The 24467-nt window shown below is 36.7% G+C and overlaps 1 protein-coding gene across 3 annotated transcripts in view; it reads right to left on the bottom strand.

Moving 5' to 3' along the window:
* Positions 1-13246: 13246 nt before the first annotated feature.
* The window catches only part of LOC100313710 (protein tyrosine phosphatase), an 84943-nt gene continuing 73722 nt past the window's right edge, over positions 13247-24467 (bottom strand). For all 3 annotated transcript variants that reach the window (XM_085503018.1, XM_085503019.1, NM_001168165.1), the window contains 1 exon segment: positions 13247-16375. In XM_085503018.1, the coding sequence (XP_085359144.1) occupies positions 16307-16375 (69 nt within the window). In that variant the 3' untranslated portion in view covers positions 13247-16306.

Genomic DNA, 24467 nt, shown 5'->3' with positions numbered 1-24467 from the left:
TACATAGTCACCATCTTTTTTCAGGGTGAGCCATTCTAATATTTTTGTGTGTAATCTGACTGATTCGACAATACTGGACTAAGTATTGGTTATTAGTTAATAATTGGTAAAAAGGGCGTAAAGTAGAAAGAATTATGTTTATCTTGGCACAACATTTAATTATAATAATAAATTTAATAAGGCTAAAATCAAAGAGACTAATCAGGTACGGCGTGCCATGTACAGTTTACTTATGAAGGCAAGAAAATTATGCTTGCCAATTGACATACAGCTCGAATTGTTCGATCAATTATTATCTCTGATTTTATTGTATGGTTGTGGTAATTTTGCCCTTACTCAAAAAGAAACGTTTTACCTGAAATATTGTAATCGACTATTCAAATTAAACAAAAGCACCGCAAATTGTATAATATATGGTGAGCGTGGGAAGGTTCGACTTTCCATGCTTGTAGAAAATAGAATGATATACCTGCCAAGTCTGGTATGTAGAACCTTAGGCTAAGTGAATAGATCATGGTATGAAATTAAGGTTACTAGTATTGGATATTTACTAAATTGGAATTCTGAATTTTAACAATTCATTGTCTATTTCACAAAACTCAATATTGTAAATTTCGATGTCGTAATCATAGGTTACCTATTATGACTGGTCGATCGCTATCACAATGTTGCTACTTATGATAGAATATTACATTATGCCCAGGCATGAATTTCACTATCTGTTTGAGTGCGTAGCATTCCATAAAATAAGAAAACAATTATTAAAACCTTTTAGGCCAAATACATTAAAAATGAAACAATTATTTAATTCATCAAAACAACTTGAACTATTGAGCCTTTTTAAATTTTGTAATTATTTTATGAAGCAGATTTAATTGTTGTAATAGATTGTATATACTAGTGAAGGTCAAAAGAAAAAAATCAACCTGCCAACGTATACCATTGTATCGTCTTTGTACCCACTTTCAACAAAATCGGCCAAAACATATTGGTTTGAGGAGACAAGAAAATAACACCAACATGGCCGCCAGTCCGCCATTTTGAATAAAATCACGTAAACCCTGAGAGATGTTCCTACCAAGTTTGAATGAAGGTGAAAAGAAATACAGTAAGTGTCATCAACAAAAAGACAACGTCTACAGCATATCATCCAGTGCTATTGAGAAATATGTTCTAAGACCCGAAGAAGCTGGAAAAGTGATAAAAACATTCGTAAAGTGACAATGGAGAAGAAAAAATTTCGGTGTAAACAACATACACGATGTGTCCAGTGTTTTGAATATGTTGCAAAGCAAGTAAATATAAATACATTATTCACTATTCACAAACCAGACATATTTGCGATAACAAAGAGGACAAATAATAAAATATAAACATCAAGTATAAATTGGGCAGATTCAGGATATATTTATATAACTAATCACAATGGATTGACCAAAACAATGCACACTGAGCACTTTGTCCCCCTTTTATATTTCAAGAACACATTTTAAAGCTATTGCAGATTCGTGCATACAATATTTTGCAATATGTAACACGTTAATTTTTAGTATATTTTGAATAAACTTTTTTTTAGTAATAAACGGATATAATAAAAAATCATAACTTATATGATGTATCTCAAATACTTTTCTTTTGATGTACTACGTAATGTTTTGAGCAGGTTGGTTAATAAGATTACGTCATCCTTTTAGACAAATATGCAAATTAGGGCTGGACTATCCACGATTTCTAATGTTTTTATATATTTTCATTTGAAAAAAATATGGCATACCTGAAAATACCCAAATCAAAGGAATGAGGTTGTATTGTAGCCTTATTTAGCATTTGGGTAATTATCGGTATTTTCTATGCTTAGGCACATGTATGACACTATGACAGGTATGAATATTAATATGCATATTTCAATAACAAAACGTCTAACTGAGCATCACCATTCTTTAATCCGATAGACCAGCTTGCCCCATTACGCAATGTACTAACTAAAATAGTTATATATGCACATACACAGACGAAATATTTAAATCAAAGGTCTTGAAATAAAATATGTCCATTTATTTTGACTATGAAAACCATATATCATATGTGAAGTTGACGCCGACGGACAAGCAGTAATATGAACAGTTCCGCTTTGACAACTAAGTCGACAGCAAAACTAAAAACTTTGTAATTTGAGAACGAAATAACCTATTTGGCTAATAATTGATAAACGTATACTCTGAGAAAACATTCTAAGATTTGGCAGTAGCATCAGTGACGTGCTTTACCAACATCACGGATAAATAGTCTAGAATATCACATGACTTTTTTTTGAAAAATAGCCATACTGTATTTGAGAAAACCCGGAAGTACCTCAGCGGGTTCAGCAATGTTATTTTTTCGTTACAGTATCACTGATATGTGTTCAACCACTATCACCGATATAATGTATAACACGTCACGTGATTGAGTTACAATTAAATTAACCCAAAAATCATTACATGATTAAATAACTACTTAGTGACAATCACCAATCGCAGTTATTGGCATGTAGCGTGTACACAGAGTGTGCATTGCAGGTTGAACTCGTATGGTCGTGTACACAGAGTGTGCATTGCAGGTTGAACTCGTATGGTCGTGTACACAGAGTGTGCATTGCAGGTTGAACTCGTATGGTCGTGTACACAGAGTGTGCATTGCAGGTTGAACTCGTATGGTCGTGTACACAGAGTGTGCATTGCAGGTTGAACTCGTATGGTCGTGTACACAGAGTGTGCATTGCAGGTTGAACTCGTATGGTCGTGTACACAGAGTGTGCATTGCAGGTTGAACTCGTATGGTCGTGTACACAGAGTGTGCATTGCAGGTTGAACTCGTATGGTCGTGTACACAGAGTGTGCATTGCAGGTTGAACTCGTATGGTCGTGTACACAGAGTGTGCATTGCAGGTTGAACTCGTATGGTCGTGTACACAGAGTGTGCATTGCAGGTTGAACTCGTATGGTCGTGTACACAGAGTGTGCATTGCAGGTTGAACTCGTATGGTCGTGTACACAGAGTGTGCATTGCAGGTTGAACTCGTATGGTCGTGTACACAGAGTGTGCATTGCAGGTTGAACTCGTATGGTCGTGTACACAGAGTGTGCATTGCAGGTTGAACTCGTATGGTCGTGTACACAGAGTGTGCATTGCAGGTTGAACTCGTATGGTCGTGTACACAGAGTGTGCATTGCAGGTTGAACTCGTATGGTCGTGTACACAGAGTGTGCATTGCAGGTTGAACTCGTATGGTCGTGTACACAGAGTGTGCATTGCAGGTTGAACTCGTATGGTCGTGTACACAGAGTGTGCATTGCAGGTTGAACTCGTATGGTCGTGTACACAGAGTGTGCATTGCAGGTTGAACTCGTATGGTCGTGTACACAGAGTGTGCATTGCAGGTTGAACTCGTATGGTCGTGTACACAGAGTGTGCATTGCAGGTTGAACTCGTATGGTCGTGTACACAGAGTGTGCATTGCAGGTTGAACTCGTATGGTCGTGTACACAGAGTGTGCATTGCAGGTTGAACTCGTATGGTCGTGTACACAGAGTGTGCATTGCAGGTTGAACTCGTATGGTCGTGTACACAGAGTGTGCATTGCAGGTTGAACTCGTATGGTCGTGTACACAGAGTGTGCATTGCAGGTTGAACTCGTATGGTCGTGTACACAGAGTGTGCATTGCAGGTTGAACTCGTATGGTCGTGTACACAGAGTGTGCATTGCAGGTTGAACTCGTATGGTCGTGTACACAGCAAGTGTGCATTGCAGGTTGAACTCGTATGGTCGTGTACACAGAGTGTGCATTGCAGGTTGAACTCGTATGGTCGTGTACACAGAGTGTGCATTGCAGGTTGAACTCGTATGGTCGTGTACACAGAGTGTGCATTGCAGGTTGAACTCGTATGGTCGTGTACACAGAGTGTGCATTGCAGGTTGAACTCGTATGGTCGTGTACACAGAGTGTGCATTGCAGGTTGAACTCGTATGGTCGTGTACACAGAGTGTGCATTGCAGGTTGAACTCGTATGGTCGTGTACACAGAGTGTGCATTGCAGGTTGAACTCGTATGGTCGTGTACACAGAGTGTGCATTGCAGGTTGAACTCGTATGGTCGTGTACACAGAGTGTGCATTGCAGGTTGAACTCGTATGGTCGTGTACACAGAGTGTGCATTGCAGGTTGAACTCGTATGGTCGTGTACACAGAGTGTGCATTGCAGGTTGAACTCGTATGGTCGTGTACACAGAGTGTGCATTGCAGGTTGAACTCGTATGGTCGTGTACACAGAGTGTGCATTGCAGGTTGAACTCGTATGGTCGTGTACACAGAGTGTGCATTGCAGGTTGAACTCGTATGGTCGTGTACACAGAGTGTGCATTGCAGGTTGAACTCGTATGGTCGTGTACACAGAGTGTGCATTGCAGGTTGAACTCGTATGGTCGTGTACACAGAGTGTGCATTGCAGGTTGAACTCGTATGGTCGTGTACACAGAGTGTGCATTGCAGGTTGAACTCGTATGGTCGTGTACACAGAGTGTGCATTGCAGGTTGAACTCGTATGGTCGTGTAATTTGGGGCAATGGCGGATTAAAAGAAAAAACAAAACAAAAACAGGGTTTAATTAATTATATATATATATTGTAATAGGCCACAGCAATGTGAATTCTTTGTTGAAGCTGTCACAAAATCTAGCTAATTAGAGTATTTCTTGGCTTGTTGCAGGCCATGATGTTGGAAATGTGTGTTGTGTACTATTACCAATAAATACGTGCTGAACTATAATGACAGTGCATTGCAGTGTAGTGGTTGGGAACAAGTCATTATTATCACTTACTGTTTTGACATTTGATTGCATCCGCCTTTGGAATAAAGAAACAATTAAGCAAACACAGACGAACGATTGTAGAATGGGTTCGTCATGATGGTCATGGGATTAAGACGACCGATTGTAGAATGGGTTCGTCATGATGGTCATGGGATTAAGACGAAGGATTGTAGAATGGGTTCGTCATGATGGTCATGGGATTAAGACGAACGATTGTAGAATGGGTTCGTCATGATGGTCATGGGATTAAGACGAACGATTGTAGAATGGGTTCGTCATGATGGTCATGGGATTAAGACGAACGATTGTAGAATGGGTTCGTCATGATGGTCATGGGATTAAGATGAACGATTGTAGAATGGGTTCGTCATGATGGTCATGGGATTAAGACGAACGATTGTAGAATGGGTTCGTCATGATGGTCATGGGATTAAGACGAAGGATTGTAGAATGGGTTCGTCATGATGGTCATGGGATTAAGACGAAGGATTGTAGAATGGGTTTGTCATGATGGTCATGGGATTAAGACGAAGGATTGTAGAATGGGTTCGTCATGGTGGTCATGGGATTAAGACGAAGGATTGTAGAATGGGTTCGTCATGATGGTCATGGGATTAAGACGAACGATTGTAGAATGGGTTCGTCATGATGGTCATGGGATTAAGACGAAGGATTGTAGAATGGGTTCGTCATGATGGTCATGGGATTAAGACGAAGGATTGTAGAATGGGTTCGTCATGATGGTCATGGGATTAAGACGAACGATTGTAGAATGGGTTCGTCATGATGGTCATGGGAGAACGATTGTAGAATGGGTTCGTCATGATGGTCATGGGATAAAGACGAACGATTGTAGAATGGGTTCGTCATGATGGTCATGGGATTAAGACGAAGGATTGTAGAATGGGTTCGTCATGATGGTCATGGGATTAAGACGAAGAATTGTAGAATGGGTTCGTCATGATGGTCATGGGATTAAGACGAACGATTGTAGAATGGGTTCGTCATGATGGTCATGGGATTAAGACTATTTGTAACTTTTCATTTTAAATCAATAATTGAATATTTTCATTTTAACTGTTCTTTCATTTCATAATCGATCTGTGCATATGTTTATATTTGCATATTTAATATTACTCAGAATTAAACTACTTTAGTGTTTTTGAAAAAAAAGGTTTCAGCTGCAAATTTTTTGGAAAATCTGAATACTTTTTTGATAAATGTACTAGCATTATCACCGATAAAAACTGTGCCATGTCATATGACTTATTGCACCATGCCAGTCACTAATTTAACTAAAAATAGCATAAATGTTTTTAAACATTTACACTAACCACATTTGGTTTGTAGCCATAATTTCAAACATAGTTAAACTACACATGGCTTGCCCTGTATATCTAAGGTGAGCAGGTGATAGCATAGGGTGAGGATATCATTACTTATGAGGCAGATCACAGCATAAGATGGAATCAAAGAAAGCTGAGTATTGGAGACATATTAGCCTTCCAAATAAAAAGCTCGGCAACTAATAATGTGTTATACATTATTGAAGTTCATAATACATTTGATTTTACATCTGTGGTTTTCAGTTTAATTTATTCAAGAGTGCCGCTATGACATTTAATTTATTGAAATTTAAATCTGATTCTTTGAGATACCAGATATTGGCTAATTATTAGATAATCAATAGGCATGTTCATCATTCATCAAAATCAGATACATGTTTCTTTAGATATCAGTGGAACAGTAATGATACAGCTAAAAAATAGCTAATTATCATGCAAATTAGGTAATTAATATACACAGATTTCACCCAAAAACTAATCAAATCTGCACAAAGCATCTGTGCATCAAATTTCATCAACAACCAACATATTGTTCTTGAGATATCAGTGGAAAGAAACACACACATAGATACAGACAGACAGACATACATACAGATGCGCTAACTGCAAAAAATAGACTACAAAGGGTAGGGAGGTCACTACATAGGGTGGTAAAGGTTATCTGCATATGTAATCACCTAATTAGAATGTGGAAAAAAGTTACAACATCACACTTATCCATGCTGTTAATTTATGTTGAATGTGACTCTTATATTCACAATTCAACACTATTAATTTATTTATCATAAACTTGAGGTACCTCATGAATATTAAATTGCTAGAAATCATGACTGCACATCCCTATTGCTGAACGGTTTAGCTCTAACAATAATCAAAGAAAGCTTAAAAAGAGCTCATGTGTGCTGAGATTATTGGAGACACGTTAAAATTAATTCAAAATTTAAGATTTGCTTTAAAACGAAAAGCTTGGCAACTAATTAGTCTGCTATTTGAGATGCATAACATAAGAAAAATGTGATTCACATTAATTATTAAAATTTTAATACATACAGAAAATACATTTGATTTTTCATCCATGGTTTTTAGTCTAATTTATTCCAGAGCATCTCTGCAATGAATTCAATTTAAATCTGATTTTTTTAGATATCAGAAATGGGCTAATAATAGATAATCAATATGCATGTTTATCAACATGTTTGTGGATTACCTCAATGAACCAAATTAATTATTATAAAAAACAAAGCAATTATTATGCATAGATTCAGGTCTGTATATTGTTTCAGGGCGCACATGTACAAAGTTATATTATAATATGATGATTAATCCTAACTAAATTAGTGGAAAGCTGAAAAGTAAATTATTATGCAAATTAGGTAATTATTATAGATGTATATGAATTTGAAACTATTTTAATCATCACATTGAGTTAGAGTACATATGTACCAAGATTCATTGAATTAAGATAAGTACTGTCACAGGCCATCTATGTACAGAGTTTTATTGAAATATGATTATAACCAAAAATTATGATTTATTATGCAAATTAGGTAATTAATATGATCTGATTTTAATTCAAACTGAGTGGGTCTGTGCATTGTTCTGGAGCATCAATGTACCAAGTTTCATTGAAATGGAATAATTAGTACATGTGATATCAGTGTAAAAGCCGAAAATTGGTTAATTAAGCAAATTAGGTAATTAACTTGTACTGATTTTAACCCAAAACTAATCAGGTCTGTGCATTGTCCTAGAACATGTATGTACCAAAATTCATTGAAATGGGATAAGTAGTACTTGCGACATCAGTGTAAAAGCCAAAAATTAACTAATTATGCAAATTAGTTAATTAATATGCACACATTTTTACTTAAAATTAATCAGGTCTTTGGATTGTTCTCGAGCATCTATGTACCAAGTTTCATTAAAAAGTAATGAAGTAATAGTACTTGAAATATCAAAAGCTGAAAATTGATTAATTATGCAAATTAGGTAATTAATATTTCACATATCTGTCTGTTCATTGTCCTATGTATCTATATAAGTTTCATTGAAATGTGATGATTAGTACCTGAGATATCAGTGGAAAAGCCGAAAATTGACTAATCATTGTGCAAATTAGGTTAATTATATGCATGGATTTTTACCCAAAACTAATCACATCTGTATATTAGTCCAGAGCATCTATGTACCAAGTTTCATCAAAATTTAATGAATGGCTCTTCAGATATCAGTGGAACAGTCAAGGAACAGCTAAATATTAGCTAATTATCATGCAAATCAGGTAATTAATATGCATGGTTTTCAACCAAAACCTCATCAAATCGGTGCATTAGCCCAGAGCATCAACACACCAAGTTTCATTAAAAACCAACATACGGTTCTTGAGATATCCGTGGAACGGACGGACAGACACACACACACACACACACACACACATATACAGACAGGGTAACTGCAAAGACTCCATTTGTGTGCTTCGTACATGGGAGTCAAAAACACTTCCCCTTTAATATTTTGCCACTATTGACTTTGGGCAAGCTCAAAATATGATTTACAATTGTCACATGTAGTAAAAAATTGAAAGAACTCAATATCAGACTTTTGATATTCTCCGCAATCTGATACTTTCTCAGCATTGGCTTATGTACTAACAATCTGAAATTTGCCAAAGTGTATTAAATTTTAAGAATAATTTAACAAATGCTCATATTGCAAGACTTGTGTGAATTTTAAATACCGGTAGAATTTGCAGTTACATGTTGATACACTACACTGGCAGACAAAACAAACCACTATGACCTGTAATTGTTAAGAGTCAACAACATATGGTACTTGATTAGTAGCGAGACTATCATTTGCATACTTGTTTTCATCTTCTAATTGTGACTAAATGACTACAAAAAGATCCAGAGTTAGCGGGACCAGCGCAATATAAACGTGACCTTGATAATGGGATTCTGTTTTTCCGGAGTGTTCAAATTATAGAAGCTGACATTTTTGGACTAACGTTATGTAATTGAAACACAAGCCACAAGTATTAGATGGCTTACAAAAGAGGCTATAGTTAATATGGGCAAATGATTTGCTTGAGCCATTGGTAAATTTATGGAATTGATTTTGCTGTGACAATGTATACATGTATGAACAATTATGTGAATATGGTGTTGTGTGTTATAGGAAGTAGGTGATGTCTTAAGTCTTTTGGTTATGTCATTTGAATCAAGAGGGGGAGGTTAAAGTACTTGATCAGAAAGAATGATTATATTTGTTCTTTGGCAGTGACTGGCTTATTTGTACTTGACTGTGACCACCCACCACTCGATTGTAATTTGGCCAGCTGCTATTAGACATCACTCAGCATGACTAGTTGGAAGACAACCATGTAAAAATAATCGTCTGTAATGGACAAGGAAATAACAAAGTTTTTATTTTTTATTTAAACCAACAATAAACAACAAGTTTAAAAAAAACATTCGAGTAAGAATAAAGTAAAAATAATTGTCAAGTTTAACCAGTAGGAGGTACAGGTGATGGTTGAATTATCTCGTCTGCAAGAAAATAAAAAACAAGTAAGTGGTAAGGATTATATAAAGGTAATGAATGATTTGAGTAAAGTGTTGAGTAGAGGAATGTTCAATAGAAAGAACATTGTTGAAATAGATAATGCTTTGGAAATGATTGGACTTTCCATAATTAAATCTTGAGGCACATTGTAAATAACTGGCGAGAGGATGCTGCCGTGCATTCAAGCATCCTCTCAATGAAAACACAGGTTATGCACATTTACATTATAATGAGGTAAATTAGTGTTGTCAACAGAGTGTCATGATTAAATATGGTATGATGTGCATGAAACGACTCATGGTGCAAAAGTGCACAAGTGTTGACGAAAGACCAAAATGATAGGTATCACCACCAACAACCAATTTGGTAGTAGTCATATTGCCGAAAATACTATATCTTGTTGTCTGTATATATGCAGCAACAATAAACTGTACAAAACCAATAGTTAACTGTTTACAAACATTGTACAAGACAGTATTATAGACCCATATCATGCAAAGTTACAGGGTGTCGTACAAATATACCCCCTTTTAGGGTATTGTATGTTCATGCAACTGTCTATTCAGAATGAATCGAAAATAAAGTAGGTGCAAAGAGACTATATCAAATGTAATTGTACTTCATAGGAATATCATTGATGATATCAATCCCATCAGACTGATAGAACTCTTAAAAGTAATGAATTTAACGCATGGCAATGGCAATGTGCCATCTGACGTATAACCCAAGTGAATTGACCATGTGCAAAGACAGCATTGTTGGTTTGCATAAGACAGCCCACACACATGCTATAAGGAGTAAAATCCTGGTATCACCAATGACAGGGCTGTAAATGAGTCAATATCAAACCAGAAACATAGAATGTAAATGCATAGACCTGTTTGTACAGAATACCAGTTTATCCCTCATTATTTATGTGGATCATGTTGAAAAGATCTCAAACCATTATGAGGCGAATGAAAAACAAATTTGGTGTTTCCAGTATTAGAGTAAAAAATATTGGGTAGTTAGGCAGGGATTTTATAATTTTAGATTTATTTTGTCCCCAACATGTTCAGTCTATATCAAATACAATCATTTTAAACAATTGTTTTTTTTACATGATGATATTATTATCAACTTTTGTTCATTTTAGAAAAAGGTAACTCATTTCCATAAAAATAAAATTTGGCCTTATTAACAAATGACAACACATGTCATTGTTTAAGGTTGAGGTGAGTGGCATGAACTGTTGATCGATGGCACCATTTCAAAAATGGCAGCTGGTGACAGCAAAACTTTCACTGATGTACATGTGTATGTAGACATCAGCACAAGGAATTGGCCCCTATCAGTTACTGCCCAATAAATGACAGTTATGTACATTCCTGCTGTGGCCATTTATCTACAATAGCAACATCACAAGCATGATAAGAGCATTTTTGATGTACACATTGCAGCTCTTGCTGTTTCTTGCATGTGACAAAAATCCGCCTAAATCACAAGAAAATTGTAGTGGGCCAAACAATGGTCATGAAAAAGTAAGAATGAGTACAGCCAGCCATACCACTGTGGTGAATGAAATGCAGTTTTTTGCATGGCTTTCTGCTCAATATTATACAGTGTGTGGTAGCCTATATAATCAATGGCGTGGTCACAAATGATTAATCATGATCACATACTTCATAGACACTATAACATTACATTATTGGGCCACGACTATAAATCATATCCATGCCCTAGACATGGCTACATGCGAGGTCATCATTTTGCCAATGCCATTCTTGCAATTTCATTATTGCTGGCTGCATAGACCAGACTAATGTACAAGTATTTACACATATAGGCCTTATTTTGTTTTTAGATGCTATTTTATTGAGATGCATCGTGACAACTGTGGCCGTGAAGGACCGGTAGGTTAGGTAATTGTTACTAATCGCACCGTGCATGTGCACATTGCACAAATCATACGAGTTCACAGGCCATCATCGTCTGCCTGCACGGTGTTGTTTCGTTCGGATATTCCTCCCTCTACATAGCGGAGTGCTTCGCCGGGACATTCACCTTGAAAATTCAAGATGCAGGCCATAGGCCTAGTAAATCGCTGTCATCATTTATGTACGATGCAATATTTGGCGATTTATTTGTGGCCATTAGATTCCCTGATTCATGACATTATGTGCCAATAAATCCTGGAAATCGGTTTTGCTAAGCGATGAGTCGTTTAGTTCAAAACACCATGGATGTACATCCATGAAAACACTGAATGATCATAGTATGGTGTAGCCCTGAGTACAGTCCTGTAGGTTGGCCTCCTTCCGCTGATCATTCGGTGGGGGCCGAATGATCAGCGGAAGGAGGCCAACCTACAGGACTGTACTCAGGGCTAAGCATGGTGTGCAGAGTTTTATAGGTAAAGCAATTGTTAAGAATTTATTAAAATTTGTGGAAAAGGGCAAGAGCTCTTACCTTCTATTACCGTAGTACAATGTTTGTACGGCGTCCTGGGCTGGCTAGAAAAATAAAATACGTCATCGAAAGATACGTGTACTGTAGACAATTTCCATGTTTTTTTCTCACTTTTCCTAGTTGTTCAATAATCTGGTAAATTGAATGTGTCTTGTCAGTTTTATTCAAGCAATGTGTTTTAAAAAGTAGTGTGCTGAATTTTAATTTCCGTTTTAGTCGCATTGCCCCTAATTCAAACCACAACACATTGGTAAATAATCCACGAAATAGTTTGTCTGGACACATTCAAGTTCCTCTCATTGTCACCTTAAAGCTGTGAAGATTTGGTGTTAATCCGACCACAATAAGTATATGTTATTTTTTGTTAAAGACCTTTGTATTTTGAAAAACATAAACTTCTAGAAAAACGTCCATGAAGTCACAGCAAAGATTTTCAAGCTTGTTTATCGGCACAAACGATTTGTTTTCCCTTCAAGGTATGTTTTAACATGTGTAGGGGCATCCAAATGTGTAAGGCTATTGGAAACCAAAAAAATAAAGGAATGGGATAGCTATAATTCGATAAAATCGGCATATGAGAATACCAAAATCAATGATTTTTTTTCAGTGGCTGTGTGACCTTGTGTTGATACATTCATATTCAAATGACTAATCTTTGAAACAAACAGGGGTGGAGACAAACCACTGAAATGATTGGAAACACTCAATGTGTGTCAGAAAGCTACTGATAACACATCCTAACATTGCTTTGTCTTGAGTTTATCTTTGAAACTTATAGGCACACAGATTAAACCTGTGTTGTTGATTTTGGAAAACACTAATGAGGCTGCCTTGCTTCCCTTCAGAAAATCTACATTTTAACCAACTTACATGACATTCTATGTTATGTTGACTTTATCATATGAAAGTTTATAGTGCATTTCATCAATTAATAAATAAATGTGAAAATCGTAATTTTCAACACAAATAATAGTCTCGCTACCTTAAATTGTTTAGTATTTAACAATGAAAAAAAAACAAAAAACAATAAACAGCTGAAAATGACATTAATCATTCTTTATTGGTTTCGTGTTTTAAAGAGAATAACAATGCCAACATGATAAAATATGGTGATGGTAGGAACTTGTAAACTTTGACTAAAATGAATAATATCACACATGATAGAATCTATGACACAGCCTCTTCACCCCTCTAGAACCCTCAAAATTTGTACAGCATATGTGAATTATGAATAAGGACACTATGACCCAGAGAAGTAATATAACCACGTACTGACCAGGATCAGGTAGGGTACTTTCTAAAGACAAAACTAGGAAGCTACACAAGTGATGAAAAGTAAATGATTGATTAAATTATCCAAGGAAAAGTGTTACATCAGGTCCTATCAACTTTCTTAACTACAAAGTATTATATTACATTGTTTTAAGTAGTATATCGAGAACATTTCCACTGAAAATAAAATTGTAAAAAAAAAACAATTGGCATTTCTGAGCCAAGTATGAGTTTCCTACACAAATTTTATACATTTAAAACTTTCAAAATATAACACAGGTGGGTACAATTAACGGCCCCAATAACCAAATTACTATTAACGTCAATAAAATATATAGAACACCAAGACTGAATGTCAAACTAGACTAAACTTGATGATTGTTTGCCCCAAGTGTAGAATGAAAATATCAACACTATAAATGAAGATCCGATCCACGGTTCTGTTATTATAAGCATAAAGTGTTAGAAAGCGGCATTATTTAATTTTAATCAAACATAGAGTGGCAACAACCAACCTTTCAGCAAACTGAAATATACAACTTGCCACTTGCTATACTTACTGTTCCCATGGAAACATCATTATTGATACTTCTCCAAAATGAAAGTATATAAATTTACTTGTCAATACTGATTAAAAATAAAATAAAATGTTTTGCTACATAGGCATAAAGCAATGTAATAGTTGGGTAGTTTGGAGTCACATGGTTATTTTAACAGACATACAGCTGACATAAAACTGTAATGGACATCAATGTTTTACCATATTTGTCTCAGTAAACATCTAAACTGTTCACTGGACAGAAGGACGTTAATCAGCTGCATGGATCTACCTAATCGTGTTAATGTGAGGTTAGCTATAAGAACTTTTCACAAATGTCAACATTTGTAGGTCAATGTTTTGTTAGTACAAGCAAATATCATTATATTAACATCCAAAATGGAATCAAACAAGCTTTACGTCATAAAATGGTTAAAACACCACAGATCCTCAAATGTAAGTAAATGGCAATGAATGTCCTGGGGTATCCTATAAGGCGGCACTGGTCGTTGAATAGTGCATGTTCCAATATACAGTGATTTTAATAAAAGCCGTAACACTGCTACGTTTTGCTGTACAATCACTAACTGACTACAATTGTGTGCAATTTTTAGTACGATGTCGATGTTCACCATGATTTGTTGTCATGACACCATTCATACTTTGCATCAACATAATTTGCATACAACACATGATGTCGATTATTTGAGGTCAGAGGTCCAAAATTGCCAACTACATTACATTACATTTGAAGTTTCAGGATGAGACAACCGTGATAAAACCCACCACCATATTATGTGACTCCAAACAAACCCGGGTTATTGTCAATCAATTATACTTATAAGATAATAAATAATAAAAAATAATTAAAATGCATAGCTATTAAATTTTGGTTTTGCAGGATTACATCGTACTTGCACGCAATGAACAATGTGGAAATTTACCAGTTTACCATCAACAAAAACTGAAAAAAAAATATCAATAGAAAAAATAAAAAAAAAAAAAATGATTTAGAGTATTCCTTTCAATAGAAATATACACTGAGGGGATGTGAACTGAGAAAGACTTTTTGTAGAAAGGTACTTGAAGTACTATAGACATCATTGCCTTTAACCAACCAATGGCAGTGAAAACACACTTTGTATCAGAGTGAGAAAGTTTGTTACCAAGACCTAGTATTTGTATGAGGTATAAGTACAGAGGAAAAACAAAAATGATCCCCACCACAAACTGGACAGGTTAAACCAATATAAAAGAATCCCAAAATGGAACCTATATGAATAATAATAATAAAATACTTCCAACTAATTTTCATTAAAACATCAACTCAATTATAATAAAAAATGCGTTGATTGGCTTTTTTTCAACTTTCATAAATTTGTTATACAAAAATATTTCAATTTTCTTTTTTAAGGACTTTAAAAAAAACAAAACACCAATTTGTTGTTACGGTACTTAATAATGAACAGTAAATATATTACAAAAATAGTATAACAAAAAAAAAGTTTGCATTATTTTCCAAGCGAATTGTGCCAAATATAATACAAGCACAAACAATAAAATACCCTCCAATATGTACTGCAATAATAAAACAGATATATTTACTGTATTTCACCCATAAATGATGAGAAACGAATCTCAAAATAACGAGGTGATTCAAAATACTCTGAATGCAGGGGTGTAAAGTTTAAGTCTCTTGTGGGGAAAATGAAATTATGAAACTTAAATACACATCTCATTAGTTTTTGTTATCAAGAGACTACGTTAACTAAGGTCTATAGTGACATTGAACACAGCGTAATATAACACACACACACACACATAGCAATCAAATTTACAGGAATTGCTATCTCTTTCTTCTGTGAGAAATAAAAAAGTACCTGAAGATTTTTCGTATGGATACAAAAAGAATCAGGCTTTTTCAGTTCTAATTTATTCTATACCATAGAGATTTTGTTGTCTTCAGTTTCTTCAATTCCAGGCACAGTGGAAGCGGGTTGATTTTCTTAGCAGGTTTAATTGTTTATAAAGTGTTTATTACAACACAATATTATCCTGTTTCTTTATCCACATAATAGCATCCTGGTGATCAACCCATCAGAATGGGAAATAAAACAAGTCTGGTAAGCATCAGAGTTTATCCTTGTTAAAATAAGTTCTGCTTTCTAAATCTACATCCTAACGTCTTTGCATTAGTGCTCCTAATTTTCACAGTAAAACAAAGGTTAAAAAGTTCTTTCCGTTCGTCATATAATCCTATTTTGTACAGTGTTCAAAGCTATTGTGAGATCTCAGTTTGCGTAGTGGTCAAATGAACCCAGGTACTCCAACGCCGCTCGATAGTTGAACTGGTACTGGTCCTGAAAAATAAAAAAAAAATTATTTATTAAATCATACCTATCATAATTTGCTGAATAGATCAATGTCTCTTAATAAAATACATTCTTAGTTTCTTCATACATATAAAACACACAACCACGGAGCGCAGTCTCTTTCTTTTGTTTTGTATGTTAACATGTTTTTATCAAACAGGAGTACAATACATTTAGTTATATATTAGGACTAGCTGTCTTTGTATATTACCACCTAGGACTAGCTGTCTTTGAATATTACCACCTAGGACTAGCTGTCTTTGTATATTACCACCTAGGACTAGCTGTCTTTGTACATTACCACCTAGGACTAGCTGTCTTTGTACATTACCACCTAGGACTAGCTGTCTTTGTACATTACCACCTAGGACTAGCTGTCTTTGTATATTACCACCTAGGACTAGCTGTCTTTGTATATTACCACCTAGGACTAGCTGTCTTTGTATATTACCACCTAGGACTAGCTGTCTTTGTATATTACCACCTAGGACTAGCTGTCTTTGTATATTACCACCTAGGACTAACTGTCTTTGTATATTACCACCTAGGACTAGCTGTCTTTGTATATTACCACCTAGGACTAGCTGTCTTTGTACATTACCACCTAGGACTAGCTGTCTTTGTACATTACCACCTAGGACTAGCTGTCTTTGTATATTACCACCTAGGACTAGCTGTCTTTGTATATTACCACCTAGGACTAGCTGTCTTTGTATATTACCACCTAGGACTAGCTGTCTTTGTATATTACCACCTAGGACTAGCTGTCTTTGTACATTACCACCTAGGACTAGCTGTCTTTGTATATTACCACCTAGGACTAGCTGTCTTTGTATATTACCACCTAGAACTAGCTGTCTTTGTATATTACCACCTAGGACTAGCTGTCTTTGTATATTACCACCTAGGACTAGCTGTCTTTGTATATTACCACCTAGGACTAGCTGTCTTTGTATATTACCACCTAGGACTAGCTGTCTTTGTATATTACCACCTAGGACTAGCTGTCTTTGTATATTACCACCTAGGACAAGCTGTCTTTGTATATTACCACCTAGGACTAGCTGTCTTTGTATATTACCACCTAGGACTAGCTGTCTTTGCATATTACCACCTAGGACTAGCTGTCTATGTATAATACCACCTAGGACTAGCTGTCTTTGTATATTACCACCTAGGACTAGCTGTCTTTGTATATTACCACCTAGGACTAGCTGTCTTTGTACATTACCAACTAGGACTAGATGTCTTTGTATATTACCACCTAGGACTAGATGTCTTTGTATATTACCACCTAGGACTAGCTGTCTTTGTATATTACCACCTAGGACTAGCTGTCATTGTATATTACCACCTAGGACTAGCTGTTTTTGTATATTACCACCTAGGACTAGCTGTCTTTGTATATTACCACCTAGGACTAGCTGTCTTTGTATATTACCACCTAGGACTAGCTGTCTTTGTATATTACCACCTAGGACTAGCTGTCTTTGTATATTACCACCTAGGACTAGCTGTCTTTGTATATTACCACCAAGGACTAACTGTCTTTGTATATTACCACCTAGGACAAGCTGTCTTTGTATATTACCACCAAGGACTAGCTGTCTTTGTATATTACCACCTAGGACTAGCTGTCTTTGTATATTACCACCTAGGACTAGCTGTCTTTGTATATTACCACCTAGGACTAGCTGTCTTTGTATATTACCACCTAGGACTAGCTGTCTTTGTATATTACCACCTAGGACTAGCTGTCTTTGTATATTACCACCAAGGACTAACTGTCTTTGTATATTACCACCTAAGACTAGCTGTCTTTGTATATTACCACCTAGGACTAGCTGTTTTTGTATATTACCACCTAGGACTAGCTGTCTATGTATATTACCACCTAGGACTAGCTGTCTTTGTATATTACCACCTAGGACTAGCTGTCTTTGTATATTACCACCTAGGACTAGCTGTCTTTGTATATTACCACCTAGGACTAGATGTCTTTGTATATTACCACCTAGGACTAGCTGTCTTTGTATATTACCACCTAGGACTAGCTGTCTATGTATATTACCACCTAGGACTAGCTGTCTTTGTATATTACCACCTAGGACTAGCTGTCTATGTATATTACCACCTAGGACTAGCTGTCTTTGTATATTACCACCTAGGACTAGCTGTCTTTGTATATTACCACCTAGGACTAGCTGTCTTTGTATATTACCACCTAGGACTAGCTGTCTTTGTATATTACCACCTAGGACTAGCTGTCTTTGTATATTACCACCTAGGACTAGCTGTCTTTGTATATTACCACCTAGGACTAGCTGTCTTTGTATATTACCACCTAGGACTAGCTGTCTTTGTATATTACCACCTAGGACTAGCTGTCTATGTATATTACCACCTAGGACTAGCTGTCTTTGTATATTACCACCTAGAACTAGCTGTCTTTGTATATTACCACCTAGGACTAGCTGTCTTTGTATATTACCACCTAGGACTAGCTGTCTTTGTATATTACCACCTAGGACTAGCTGTCTTTGTATATTACCACCTAGGACTAGCTGTCTTTGTATATTACCACCTAGGACTAGCTGTCTTTGTATATTACCACCTAGGACTAGCTGTCTTTGTATATTACCACCTAGGACTAGCTGTCTTTGTATATTACCACCTAGGACTAGCTGTCTTTGTATATTACCACCTAGGACTAGCTGTCTTTGTATATTACCACCTAGGACTAGCTGTCTATGTATAATACCACCTAGGACTAGCTGTCTTTGTATATTACCACCTAGGACTAGCTGTCTTTGTATATTGCCACCTAGGACTAGCTGTCTTTGTATATTACCACCTAGGACTAGCTGTCTTTGTATATTACCACCAAGGCTGTGCTCTCGCTGTCGCTCGCAAATGTCGTAAATTACGAAATTTTGACAAAATTTACGAACAAAATAAATATCTATTAGTAGGATTTACGAACACATTTTGTACAAAATACCCTCGCAAATCGCGCTCATTTAATTGTCAAGACTCGACTGTGATCATCACGCGTGTTACGGTTTGAGTGATTGCCATTTTAAAGTTAAACAACGTCCCGTTACTTCTAAGATTGCAACAATTGTTACATGGTGATCGCGATCAACACGGAACTGCCACTGAATGTATTTTTCCACTCTAAAGTTATTTTGGTGTCATCGCACATGCGTAGTTTAGTCGACATGTGTTTCAAGATACCCCGCGACATTACTCTGAGTATGGAACGGTTTCATGTCGCCCTTATCAAACACGTGATTTATTTATTTATTGAAAATGGAGACTACGTCAAAAAGGAGCAGACAACTGCTCGACGACTATTTTTCACGACGAGATGGAGAAACCGCTAAATCGTGTTCAGAACCAGAAACAAATGGGTGTCCTAACCCTGACAGCACCAAAAAACTGAAAGTTGATCGTACTGCAGCACGATTTCAGAAATAATGGAAGGTTAGCTGCGGTTCCGTAGCTCTTTGGTGCGACATACAATCTAATTTTGCCCTACCAATTTCATTCGGACGTCTTGTTTTTATTTTTGTTGTTGTATGTCGAACATTGGCCGGCCAGTCTCTGTCACGTAAATAATGCGGTCGGCAACATAGGGCTATGATTCCACAACTAATGGAAGGTGAGACAATGTTAGCGAATCGATCGAAAAATATTATAATTTGTGTAACATTCTTACCGGGCATTCTTAGCATTGAGATCGAGTTACAAGACCGAAAGTTACTTTAGTTACTTTTTCACTTTAATTCAGAAATTTCGATGAAAATAAATAGTCATTTTGTGTCGTCATAAACGTCAACATGCGGGTTTGCACGATGAGCACGGGAGATTACTTCATAATAATATTGATTGGCATAGAGTTTTTTTCTGAGAAATTTCCTGTGAAAATTTATTCACAGACTTATGTTCTTGGCAGTGAACTTAGTGAACTTTTGAATGATGACTCGTTTTCCCCACTGTTAACAATGTGAGCTTATCATGAATATGTTTAATTAATACTGAGTTATTCAAATAAAGGTTCTGGTGTCTACATTTTATATTTTGTTGTGATGTTTTGTTGTACCATCATAAATGGTACATTTTGTGGAGCAGACTGCCTAATTTGATGTCATGAAATTACACACAAAATTAGAGCTCAGGTTGCACCAGCAAGCACCATTTTCAGCATGCTGTTCTTGTTTTCGGCGGACGACAGAGGGGACACCTCCCTCTCCTTCTCTCTTCCCCATTGTGCTCGGTCGCGGGAAAATGCTCCGCAGTTTCCAGACAAAGTTTACTAATACTTTTTTTTCTTGATTAGTAAATTTACTATTACCTAGCAAATTCCAGAGAGAGCCCAGCACCAAGGACTAGCTGTCTTTGTATATTACCACCAAGGACTAGCTGTCTTTGTATATTACCACCTAAGACTAGCTGTCTTTGTATATTACCACCTAGGACTAGATGTCTTTGTACATTACCACCTAGGACTAGCTGTCTTTGTATATTACCACCAAGGACTAGCTGTCTTTGTATATTACCACCTAAGACTAGCTGTCTTTGTATATTACCACCTAGGACTAGCTGTCTTTGTACATTACCACCTAGGACTAGCTGTCTTTGTATATTACCGCCTAGGACTAGCTGTCTTTGTATATTACCACCTGGGACTAGCTGTCTTTGTATTACCACCTAGGACTAGCTGTCTATGTATATTACCACCTAGGACTAGCTGTCTATGTATATATTACCACCTAGGACTAGCTGTCTTTGTATATTACCACCTAGGACTAGATGTCTTTGTATATTACCACCTAGGACTAGCTGTCTTTGTATATTACCACCTAGGACTAGCTGTTATTGTATATTACCACCTAGGACTAGCTGTTATTGTATATTACCACCTAGGACTAGCTGTCTTTGTATATTACCACCTAGGACTAGCTGTCTTTGTATATTACCACCCAGGACTAGCTGTTTTTGTATATTACCACCTAGGACTAGCTGTCTTTGTACATTACCACCTAGGACTAGCTGTCTTTGTATATTACCACCTAGGACAAGCTGTCTTTGTATATTACCACCTAGGACTAGCTGTCTTTGTATATTACCACCTAGGACTAGCTGTCTTTGTATATTACCACCTAGGACTAGCTGTCTATGTATAATACCACCTAGGACTAGCTGTCTTTGTATATTACCACCTAGGACTAGCTGTCTTTGTATATTACCACCTAGGACTAGCTGTCTTTGTACATTACCAACTAGGACTAGATGTCTTTGTATATTACCACCTAGGACTAGATGTCTTTGTATATTACCACCTAGGACTAGCTGTCTTTGTATATTACCACCTAGGACTAGCTGTCTTTGTATATTACCACCTAGGACTAGCTGTCTTTGTATATTACCACCTAGGACTAGCTGTCTTTGTATATTACCACCTAGGACTAGCTGTCTTTGTATATTACCACCAAAGACTAACTGTCTTTGTATATTACCACCTAGGACAAGCTGTTTTTGTATATTACCACCTAGGACTAGCTGTCTTTGTATATTACCACCTAGGACTAGCTGTCTTTGTATATTACCACCTAGGACTAGCTGTCTTTGTATATTACCACCTAGGACTAGCTGTCTTTGTATATTACCACCTAGGACTAGCTGTCTTTGTATATTACCACCAAGGACTAACTGTCTTTGTATATTACCACCTAAGACTAGCTGTCTTTGTATATTACCACCTAGGACTAGCTGTTTTTGTATATTACCACCTAGGACTAGCTGTCTATGTATATTACCACCTAGGACTAGCTGTCTTTGTATATTACCACCTAGGACTAGCTGTCTTTGTATATTACCACCTAGGACTAGCTGTCTTTGTATATTACCACCTAGGACTAGATGTCTTTGTATATTACCACCTAGGACTAGCTGTCTTTGTATATTACCACCTAGGACTAGCTGTCTATGTATATTACCACCTAGGACTAGCTGTCTTTGTATATTACCACCTAGGACTAGCTGTCTATGTATATTACCACCTAGGACTAGCTGTCTTTGTATATTACCACCTAGGACTAGCTGTCTTTGTATATTACCACCTAGGACTAGCTGTCTTTGTATATTACCACCTAGGACTAGCTGTCTTTGTATATTACCACCTAGGACTAGCTGTCTTTGTATATTACCACCTAGGACTAGCTGTCTTTGTATATTACCACCTAGGACTAGCTGTCTTTGTATATTACCACCTAGGACTAGCTGTCTTTGTATATTACCACCTAGGACTAGCTGTCTATGTATATTACCACCTAGGACTAGCTGTCTTTGTATATTACCACCTAGAACTAGCTGTCTTTGTATATTACCACCTAGGACTAGCTGTCTTTGTATATTACCACCTAGGACTAGCTGTCTTTGTATATTACCACCTAGGACTAGCTGTCTTTGTATATTACCACCTAGGACTAGCTGTCTTTGTATATTACCACCTAGGACTAGCTGTCTTTGTATATTACCACCTAGGACTAGCTGTCTTTGTATATTACCACCTAGGACTAGCTGTCTTTGTATATTACCACCTAGGACTAGCTGTCTTTGTATATTACCACCTAGGACTAGCTGTCTTTGTATATTACCACCTAGGACTAGCTGTCTATGTATAATACCACCTAGGACTAGCTGTCTTTGTATATTACCACCTAGGACTAGCTGTCTTTGTATATTGCCACCTAGGACTAGCTGTCTTTGTATATTACCACCTAGGACTAGCTGTCTTTGTATATTACCACCAAGGACTAGCTGTCTTTGTATATTACCACCAAGGACTAGCTGTCTTTGTATATTACCACCTAAGACTAGCTGTCTTTGTATATTACCACCTAGGACTAGATGTCTTTGTACATTACCACCTAGGACTAGCTGTCTTTGTATATTACCACCAAGGACTAGCTGTCTTTGTATATTACCAACTAAGACAAGCTGTCTTTGTATATTACCACCTAGGACTAGCTGTCTTTGTACATTACCACCTAGGACTAGCTGTCTTTGTATATTACCGCCTAGGACTAGCTGTCTTTGTATATTACCACCTGGGACTAGCTGTCTTTGTATTACCACCTAGGACTAGCTGTCTATGTATATTACCACCTAGGACTAGCTGTCTATGTATATATTACCACCTAGGACTAGCTGTCTTTGTATATTACCACCTAGGACTAGATGTCTTTGTATATTACCACCTAGGACTAGCTGTCTTTGTATATTACCACCTAGGACTAGCTGTTATTGTATATTACCACCTAGGACTAGCTGTTATTGTATATTACCACCTAGGACTAGCTGTCTTTGTATATTACCACCTAGGACTAGCTGTCTTTGTATATTACCACCCAGGACTAGCTGTTTTTGTATATTACCACCTAGGACTAGCTGTCTTTGTATATTACCACCTAGGACAAGCTGTTTTTGTATATTACCACCTAGGACTAGCTGTCTTTGTACATTACCACCTAGGACTAGCTGTCTTTGTACATTACCACCTAGGACTAGCTGTCTTTGTATATTACCACCAAGAACTAACTGTCTTTGTATATTACCACCTAGGACTAGCTGTCTTTGTATATTACCACCTAGGACTAGCTGTCTTTGTATATTACCACCTAGGACTAGCTGTCTTTGTATATTACCACCTAGGACTAGCTGTCTTTGTATATTACCACCTAGGACTAGCTGTCTTTGTATATTACCACCTAGGACTAGCTGTCTTTGTATATTACCACCTAGGACTAGCTGTCTTTGTATATTACCACCTAGGACTAGCTGTCTTTGTATATTACCACCTAGGACTAGCTGTCTTTGTATATTACCACCTAGGACTAGCTGTCTTTGTATATTACCACCTAGGACTAGCTGTCTTTGTATATTACCACCTAGGACTAGCTGTCTTTGTATATTACCACCTAGGACTAGCTGTCTTTGTATATTACCACCAAGAACTAGCTGTCTTTGTATATTACCACCTAGGACTAGCTGTCTTTGTATATTACCACCTAGG

This window comes from Saccoglossus kowalevskii, chromosome 9, assembly GCF_978046115.1.
Source record: "Saccoglossus kowalevskii chromosome 9, keSacKowa6.1, whole genome shotgun sequence".
NCBI lineage: Eukaryota > Metazoa > Hemichordata > Enteropneusta > Harrimaniidae > Saccoglossus > Saccoglossus kowalevskii.
Note: the sequence above shows the minus strand (reverse complement) of the source record. Positions and strands in the feature narration are given on the sequence as shown.